This window comes from Montipora foliosa, unplaced genomic scaffold (genome assembly GCF_036669935.1).
Source record: "Montipora foliosa isolate CH-2021 unplaced genomic scaffold, ASM3666993v2 scaffold_425, whole genome shotgun sequence".
NCBI lineage: Eukaryota > Metazoa > Cnidaria > Anthozoa > Scleractinia > Acroporidae > Montipora > Montipora foliosa.
Window position 1 is genome coordinate 840,001 of NW_027179729.1, and position 10,000 is coordinate 850,000.

General features: G+C 40.5%; 1 protein-coding gene across 1 annotated transcript in view; it reads right to left on the reverse strand.

Moving 5' to 3' along the window:
* Positions 1-10,000, reverse strand: part of LOC137988677 (tyrosine kinase receptor Cad96Ca-like) — a 45,472-nt gene that overhangs the window by 29,636 nt on the left and 5,836 nt on the right. The window contains exon 4 of the mRNA XM_068834655.1: positions 7,871-8,055. Within this exon, the coding sequence (XP_068690756.1) occupies positions 7,871-8,055 (185 nt within the window). The remainder of the gene's footprint in view (positions 1-7,870; positions 8,056-10,000) is intronic.

The window sequence follows — 10,000 nt, forward strand, 5'->3', positions numbered from 1 at the left end:
ATTCCTTGGTGACCTTCATGATCATGGCCTAATTCAATCACTCTTGGTCGTAGCTTCTTTGGCACAACAATTCTAGTCCCTCGAAGGACAATCTTTCCGAAAAGACACAGCTCTTCTCTGATTGGTTTGTATTTTGCACAGTTGGAATCTTCCCAACTTTCCGTCTCTATGCTCTGTCGCATGTACTCTAATATTTCATCTACTGCAGATTCTTCTTCTATTTCTTCAATGGTCATGGATTGTGGCGCCGCCGAGTTGGCAACAAATCTGATGTAGTGTTCCGTTACATTCCTGGTCTGTACTTGTTCGATCTTATTTTTTCGAGACCACGGGGGTTGGCGCAGTGGTGAGATCTCTGCCTTCCGACCCTAAGGTCCCGGGTTCCATTCCCGGTTCTGCCGAGAGTGGAATATTTGGTGACTTTCTTTCCCGCTTAATTTCACTCAGCTTTCCATCCTCCCGAGGTCGGTAAAATGAGTACCAGCATGAATGGACTGTATAGAAGCGGCTGCCATTTGCGCCTGTATATGCTTCCGGTCCGCTGGGGGTAAATTGATCATTGTAAAGCGCCTTTGAGACGTTTGTGATAAAGGCGCTATATAACCGCACCACTTTACTTTACTTTTTACCACGCATCTGCAATATTCATGTGTCCTGGCAAATACTTGAAAGAGAATGAATAGAGCTGTAACCGCAGGACCCACCTCTCGATTCTCGCAGAGGGTCTAAAGCGAGCTGAGTAGATGATTTCCAGAGGTTTGCGGTCTGTCCACAGTTCAAAATCCACTCCATTAAGATACCCATGGAACCTCTCACAGGCCCACACAATCTCTAGGGCCTCCTTGTTCGTTTGCGACTACCGTTGTTCTACATCTGCTCGCATACCTTATCACATGGTTTTCTCCCTTCTGTTCTCGAACTAGGACCGCCCCCAAGCCAACTGGGCTTGCATCTGTAATGATCTTTGTCTTGGCTGTACGATCAAAGTATCGTTATGTGTCTGCTTGAGGCAAGCGTCTCTTCAGGTCTGTTAAGGCTAGTACATGCTGCTGAGGGCCAAATATAAATGGTTCTCCCTTTTTGTCAACCTTCTCAATGGCTCTGCTACTGTCGCAAGGTCAGGAATGAATCATGCATTGAAATTCACTAGGCCTAAGAGACTCTTGACTTCTGACACAGTTTGTGGCTCACGAGCTTCATTCATTGCCTTAACTTTTTCTTGAGTCTCTCAACCTGGTCAGCACTTATTTTAGTTTCTTATCATACTCCGCTCTATCAGAACCATAGACAATAATATCATCCGAGATGTTTACCGTTCTGCTGCAATCATTTCAAACTTGCTGGATCACTTGCTGATACTTCTCGGGGGCAGATGTGATACCAAACATCAGTCTCTTGTATCTGAACAGCACTTTGTGCGTTACAAACTTCGTGATGCTACGGGACTCTTCACTAAGCTCAATTTGATGATATCCCCACTTTAAGTCTAATTTACTGAACACACTCACTTGTTGCATATCCTCTAGGACTTCATCAATTGTGGGAATTGAATGCCTTTCACGAATTATGGGTTTGGTGGCGCATCTCACGCCCACACATAACCTAACATCACCATTTGGCTGAGGAACCACCCCAACAGGGTTTACCCAGGGCATTGGGCCGCCCTCAACTTGCTTAATGATGTCTTCTCGTAATAATTCGCCAAGCTTCTTCTCAATCTTTTCCTTCAAGCTGAATGTAGGACGCCGTAAGGGTTGCGCAACTGGCTGGACTTGTTCGTCAACTTGTAGTTTCAGTTGAAAGTCTTTCAACTTTCCAATTCCTGTAAAAAAGATCCTTGAATCTCGTTGTCATTTCACTTTGATCTACACGTACCACGCAATTCAATGGGACTTCCAATTTCAAGATACCCAACTCAGTGGCTGATTCTCTTCCCAGTAATGGTTTGATGACTGTGACATCAGCTGACACACTCTTGCTGCCTAAACTCAGATCTGCTGTAAAGGTTCCAATCACTTCAAAAGGGGTAACTTCACAATAAGCAAACAACTTCTTTGTACTTCTTCAGTGATACGCACTTGATATGCTGCTTCGTCAATTGTTCCCACAATGCTTGGCTAATGACATTTGCACTTGCTCCAGAATCAATTATCATCTCTACCGGAATACCTCAAATGTTAACCTTGAGTTTTCCTCCTTGAGCCTCACCAGCAACTGTAAACACATACTCGTCTTCCTCTTCCTTACATTCATCGACCTTCATATACTGTACACGTGATTTACTGGGAATTGGTTTTGCATGCATTTGCAAAATGCCCACTTGAGAACACTTTGAGCACTCTTTTCCCCTGGCCGGAAACAGGGGGTCTTTGGCAAAATGTCAACACCTTCCGCACCTATAACATTCACCCCCTGGTAAAGTCGTATCTCGACTATTCCGTCTGGTCCGTCTATCACTCGTACTCTGCGTTTGTCTTTTTACTAACCCGTAATTCCGGGCAATCTCCTGTAAGGTTTAAAGTGTGAGTGTTTGGCCTTTTTCCAGAAGCTTGCAATTCAATTCATTGAAAAGACACTTCGATATTATTTGATCACTGATTTGAGCCTCCATTCATTTGGTCGCCATAATCACACTGCTAAGCTTTGTGCCTCAATCGTACCGCAAATTGGTCAATCGTTTCATCTTCCCCTTGCACCATTTCTCTGAATAAATGCCGCTCATGTGGAGTGTTAATTTGTGTGACAAAATGTCTGGTTAAAGCATATTTGGTTTTCTGATATTCTTTCGCACTCCAAGTGTCGGCCAAAACATCAAAAATATCTTGGACATGCGGCCCAGCGCAATGCAGAAGAAGAGCTCGCCTCTGCACTGTACTGTCGTCCTTATCGGGGACAATAATCAAGCCTTTTCCATCTCCATATAACTGAAAACTACGAAGCCATCGTTTACACTCAGTGCCCACGCTACTCGGATCACTGTTGACATCAAACAGTCGAACTCCTCCGATATCCCAATCTCTCAAATTAATCTTCAATGAAAACAGTGTTCCCACCCTAAACCCCATCCTCGTCGCCAGTTGCAAAATACCAGGAACAGATTCAAGTAGATGACCCGGATTAAACACAACAAAAGTCTTGCGTGTCAAACATCGCTCACCGCTCCCGTTTTACACTACACTATTCATGTACGACTTTCTGAAGTATAACAACACACTGCTTATGTAAACTACACGAAGCATCTTACAACCGTAGATGGCTTGCTCTCCTTAGCATGTGTATTTTTCTCTTGACTATTACATTTTGTCGAATCTGTGCTGAATTTCATCGATCAACATTACATGGACGAAATGAAATCAACAAGGTACTATCACTCATGCCGCAGAGTATCTAGAGTGCGCCATTGCGTCCTGGGACGCACTCGCTTGTCTTTTGGACGCATAGAATATAGAAGAAAGGGTCCAATTGGACGCAGAAAAAAAAGTCGAATGTTTATGCAAATTAAAAACGCCAGGAAAAACATGCAAACGGCATATTTCACAGGGAACTTGAACATTCCCATTTCTCACAACGGAGAAATGATGGAGTTCCTTAAATTTCAAGGTACAATGTAAACTGTTATTTGCGGATTTTGGTTGTGGAACGATTCCATAATGTCAACGGTTATGTTCAGCTTGAGGAGTTATTAAGTTTTGAATTCCCACGTGTTGCGTGACATGATGTGAGCTGTTTTTCAGGCGAGACAATCGGTGACACTGATAATTATTCATTTCAGTGGAAGTTCAGTTTGTTGCATGCATTCCAAGCGAGTTTCAAGCATTGATTTGCTTATCGTGAGCGAAATGAGGGAATCCAACAGTGAAGTATGTTAAATTTTTGTTTTGTGCGACCCTGTTGACATTCGTTCCGGAAGCGCACATGTGATTGTCTTGCTTCTTGTTTTGCACGTAACTGGCCTGTTTTGCAAATTATTCAACTTTTTCGGAGTTAGTGTTAAAATTAACTTGTTTAACATTCAATCGTTTGTTTATTAACATCGGCCATGGCAAAGTTACGGGCCGACGATGAATTGTGTATCAATCGCTTATATTTGTGTACTATTTTGTTCCTAAATTACACCTCAAGTGTTGTTAAAATAAATGATGCTCTTTTACGGAAAATAGAGATTCAGTTCTGTTTTTTTCTTCTTCTTTTTTTTTTTTTTTTTTTTTTTTGCTGTGCAGGTCTAGATCATTTATCAACTGGAGCCCAAAATCGCTACAGCGTACGGATTCTGTTGTTTTTGTGCAAATGAGCATTTGACGGTTGCTATTTTGAATTTTAAGGTAATTCCCTTGAATTTGTTGCACTATCAAACTTTTTTGGAAACTTGGCATAATTAACATTCATGATATGAACATTAAAAAAATGCAATAAAAAAACGGGGTCACCGTCCTTGTTTATGCGTCAGCAGGGTGTTAAAATGGGGGTATTTTTACTGTTTTCGCGTTAAAAATTCGAATCACCTTCATACAGAATTAAGTCTTGGTTACTTAAAAGACACAAAATTTTATTTTGAAAATAAAGCTTCTTTTATTTACATAAGCACTATTGCTTCATTTACGCTGTCTTTGATTCCCTGGTTGTGGGAATAGTGCACCTTTTGGGACAGTTCAGTGGTTAGCTTGAAGTCCTCGCCTTGGGTAAAATACACCCAGTGCGGAACTGTTTTCCAAAAAAGATTCATGTTCTACTATAAAACGTTTTTTCTTCTTCAAATATGTTCTTTATTAGACTATTCTTAGCAAATACCTGAAAAAAAAATCGGGGGTCACCGTGCTCCTTTGAGAGAAAAGGAGCATTTATTTCGATGTCAAGTTTAGTTTGAGTGAAATGTCTTACGTTTTGTATGCGCACATGCTCATGTGTGCGCGCTAATGACGCGAAAATCGTGCGCAGTAGGGATGTGCAATGCAATACTAAGGAACTACCTTAATGTATGCACACTGACACTATATCTCAGGAATATTTAATAAAGCATCCCATTGGTGATGGCGATCTTTCTTTTGTCTTTTTCCGTTCGAATTTAAGTTTAAATAGCTTATTCTGTTTTTACTTGTACTTAAGTTTGTAACCCTCGGTGATTGATGAGAAGGGTTTTTTAATGCGCCGATCAAATCGAAACGTCAACATCCCTCCCCCCCCCTCCTCCTCCCCGGGCATTTGACTATCTTCTGTGCCCGGGGAGTGGGGAATTTGACCTTTGCCTGCGTGCATGTGGTGGGGAAAATTGAACCGGGAGTGTCAGGATTTCTTTTTTCGGGCTCCGAAATCAGTAACAGCTATAAAGCACGTGTTTGGACGAGATGGGATAGTTTAAAGGAAGAGATGTAGCATTTGTGAGAGATTGGCTTACAAAAACGATCTTCAAAAGTTCTTCGTCTTTGTCATACTATAGAGTGAATACAATATGGTACGTTATTCACACCCTAAATTTCATTGTTAAAGCTCTGAATGCTGTAAGTTTCTGTTAGAGGTAATCAACCGACACTGGACAACACATGCAGTCGTAAACACTCTAGGCTCTGTTGTTGATAAGTATACAGTTCCCTCGTTAAACAACCTTTGCCGTGTTTCGGGCTTAGAGCAGCTTATACTTACTTATTGACATTGTCCGACTTAATTCAATTTTCAAGTCACTTTTAATTAATACTTCCAATAGTTCCAATGCCCGGGCCTTGCCCCGGAGGGAGGGAAGGGACGTTGAACTTTTGAGTTCATCTGCGCAGAACGTTGTGAAAATAAATAGATTCTTCCACAGGCAGCCCAAGCTCGGTACACGATTTATAGCATTAGCTTTGAGCTTATAAATGCTAAAATAAGCTGTAAAGTAGAAATAAACTTCACTTACCTCTACGTACAGTTGTCCTCGTAGTTTCTGTGCAATGGGAGAGCAAACTGGGTCCCCTTTAGACGGGTTTGTGGCTTACGAATTTTTATCATGGCGTTAGTTGTCATTTCCCCCACAGAGCACTCACTTTCCCCTTTCGGAATTGGACGACGTTAGACAATCGTCCAATTAGAAAGGAGCAATCAGCATTACGGTTTGTGACTGGCACATGAGAATCTTGCTATGCATTCCTACCGTTCTAATACTGTAGGATATTGATTTTCTTCAACGGCTAGCTCCGGGCCGTTTGGATGGATTCTCGATCGGCAGGTACAGAAGAAGCGTAAATCTTTCGACCTCAATGCTGCGGAACGATACGATTTTCTAGCACAGGCGCCTCAAGCTCGGTGTGAGCACGGCCGACAAAAATATAAGGATTTGTATGGGAATCCCGATATAAAGCTTAAGAAGATAATTATATGAAAAAATTCTCAATGAAAAGGCCTAACCTTATTTCCAACGTGCGTAACTTGCTGGTGGGTTGAGATGAGAGTTCAATCTTTGCCAATTGATTGTGATGTGGAATTGTGACCGTGGGAACATTTTATCTAGGAATATTTGACTCAAATTGGTGGCACCTGAGAATTTAGTTTCCAGCCTGGGGATTTTATTATACTGTTGACAACCACGAAATTGAGAAATGGCTCAAATCGCGTCGGATCTGGAAAATAACCACACAGGAAGGAAATTACCCACGTTAGCAATAAGGTTAGGCTTTTTAATTGAGAGTTTTTTCATATAAATACCTTCTTCAGCTTTTTATCGGGATTCCCATGCAAATCCTTATATATTTTTAGGAAAAGTAAACGGCGAACTCAAAATCCTTCAGAATCGCTCAAGAAACCGCTTTTGAGGCAAAAGGACCATTATATACAACAGGTAAGGTAATTCAACGTTTATTTAACATTGACTGCGATATACATACTTAGCGATATTATATAATATCGTTATAGGTGAAGCAAACGATAAATCCAGTACATTTACTATAAAATAACAATCGGTTACTCACACACATTGTGTGAGCGCCCTGTGTTTCCCCTCGTAAAGAGAAGAAAGGCTGGTGACTCGCAGCGATCTTGTCCCACAAATTGCTCTCGCATGACAAAGCAACGGTCCGAATCGCTATAAAAACACCACAGCCTTAAGGCCAGATATGTTACCTATTGATGTGCTAGGAAATTTATCTGGCCTTAAGGCGTTGGTGTTTTCATGGCGATTCGGACCGTTGCTTTGTCATGCGAGAGCAATTTGTGGGACGAGATCTTCCCTTTATGATTGGAAATGACAACTAAAGACATCGTAAAAATTCGTAAGCCACAAACCCGTCTAAAACGGACACAGTTTGCCCTCCGATTTCACAGAAAAGAAGTTTACTTCTACATTTACAGCTTATTTTAGCATTTATACTTTTATATTTTCCCATACAAAGTTTGAATGAACGGGCATAACAGTTTCAAAGAATTTGATCATTTTATTTTAAGTTCATATTCGAGAGGAGTGTACCATTTAGAAATCTGAAAAGGTACTGTAGTAGCAATTAAGAGGCAATAGATCGAATATTAATTCTTGAATTTTATTTAGCTGGACCACCGAAAATTTGCAATGTACCCCCCTCTCCCGCGACTAAAGAATTACCATTATGGTAATTCTTTGGTCGCGAGACAGGTTGTTGAAAATTGAAGAAATTGAACTAATGTTGAAGTTTAATCCAACATGACAAACCTCAGATAGAGATCTCTACTCTTCACCATTTACCCTTTACCCTTTACCCGTTACCCTATAATGTTCAGGTAGAAATGATGGCCGCGAATACGCAGGTCTAAAGGTTTCCAGGTCTGAAATCTGAATATACACTGTTTTTGTCTCACACCGATGACAAACGTACAATGTACCTTAAAGGACAGATTTTTGAACATTTGCTTGATCCTCGCATCACTTACTTACCCCTCTTGATGCCAGGAACCCCATCGCTGTAGCAATCTGTTTTGAAAATGAGACCAGGTCGTATGTACGCAACTGTGCTACCTCTCCTTGTCCGTGATAATACTTGTCAGCAATTCCACGGCTTTTTCTCAGAAAGCCCAGTAGATCTCCACAGTGCAAGTATTCCATGATCAAAATTGGGTGTACTGTGTGGCAGAGATGGTCGTTCACCGTTATGTATTTATTACCGCAAGCTCGGCCTCATCACCGGACAGCAATAACAACAGCAACAACAACAGTAATGATAACAATAATAATAATAATAATATTATTATTATTATTACTATTATTATTATTATTATTATTAGTAGTATTATTAGTATTATGTAGTGCACACGTTCCATGATGAGATCATTAAATGCACTCAAAACAAAATATCAAATATATTCAGAAGTTATGACGATAAAATTGTTAATGTATACATGGAAAGGAAGAAAGGCCTTCCAAATTGTTAACAAGAGTTAACAATGGTTAACGTTCATTATGTGGATACGCGTGAATTTTATGAAGATAGTACTGTTACTCCCCTCATCTAAATAAACCAGTTATTTTGTCTTATTTCATATTAGGTAGCTCCTAAATCCCCTTACTATAAATAGATTACCTTAACATAGTTGTTCTTAACTATTATTTCTACTTTTTAAATTTTGACTTTGTAGTTGTTTTTTTACGGTGATCTTGTCCCTACAATGGAATAGAGTATCATGAGTCAGTTTTGGTGACGTGGAACTTTGCTGTATTCTACGTTTGTGGTTGCCGCAAGGCAATGGGCCCTTTTAATGTTGTTTGCTCAGTGACCTGGCCTACGAATGGCTGCAAGGCTGCTGGTGACCTTGTATTGATACAGACCTCTCTGCTTTTATCGTGTAAATTATGCTGTTCTAATTCGGATTAGTCTACATTAGCATTAGAAAATCACAAAGGTTTGTATCAAAACAGGGTTACAGGCAGCCTCGCTTCCATATTTAGGCCAGCTGCAACTGTAAAATGGTCTATTTCGATTAATTGAGATTTGATTGTCCGATATAGTGTTGAAAGATTGTTTCAGACATGACGAAGTACGCCTATTTCCTTTCCACACACCCTTCCTCCCTTCCCTTACTCGTTCTTCGTTCTGTTTGCTCAGCGCCCACCCACGTTGTAACTTTTTTTACTGCTTTCAACATATTTCTGCTTTAAACTTCAAGGTGGCAGCTAAACACTTCAAGGGTGTGTTTGCTGAAATACACCTGCACTGCCTGCAAGATGTGTTACTGTTGCTTGTTCGTGATTATTTGGCCAAAAGCATGGTATCTCATGTAATGACTGTTGTCTTGTAGTTGAATGTAGCTTTACTTTCCTTAGTTGAAAGCTAATGTATGTGCAACGTTTACGATGGAAATAGGACTTTGAAACGACTTAAACCCTTAAGTTCCTTGTTCTTTTCTCAATACGTCTTGAGCATTCCGTCACATGTCACGAAAATACTTCTCCTCGCAACATCATCATTGTATTCCACGGTGTTGTCATTCTCCATACTCAATCTGCAGTCTGTATAAATTTTTATATCCTAGTACCTATCTTTTTTTTTTTTTTTCGCTCAGCAGAGTGACAGGATTCAAAGAGGTTCTGGGAACCTTAAGCGTTATGGTCCGAGTTGTTCGAAACATGGTCAGCGCTTACTTGGGTTAAGCACCATGACAACCTATAGACTTAATAGATCTCAACTAAGAGTTAGCGCTTACCGTACTCTGAGAATCTCGGCCATGCGGAATAAAAAGTTTTAAGGTAGTAGCAATATCATGTACAATTTCGACAAGCGCTAACTTCTCTTCCGGGGCATTTTCCGCCGAGTTTTTTCTGCCTTACTGTTGGCAAAGAATTCCCTGGAAATGATATTGTGAACACAATCGGCCATTTTCGAAATATCAAATATTCAGCTTGATAGTGAGGCAGTGAGGACAAAAGCAATAGAAACACGTTGGAATGAATGTGGAAGATATTTACATATCATCCACTTTCCTTTGTCTTTGTCCTCACTACCTCACTATCAAGCTGAATTTTAATATATCAAAAAAGGCCTATTGTTGAGCATGAAGTGGGTCCACAGGG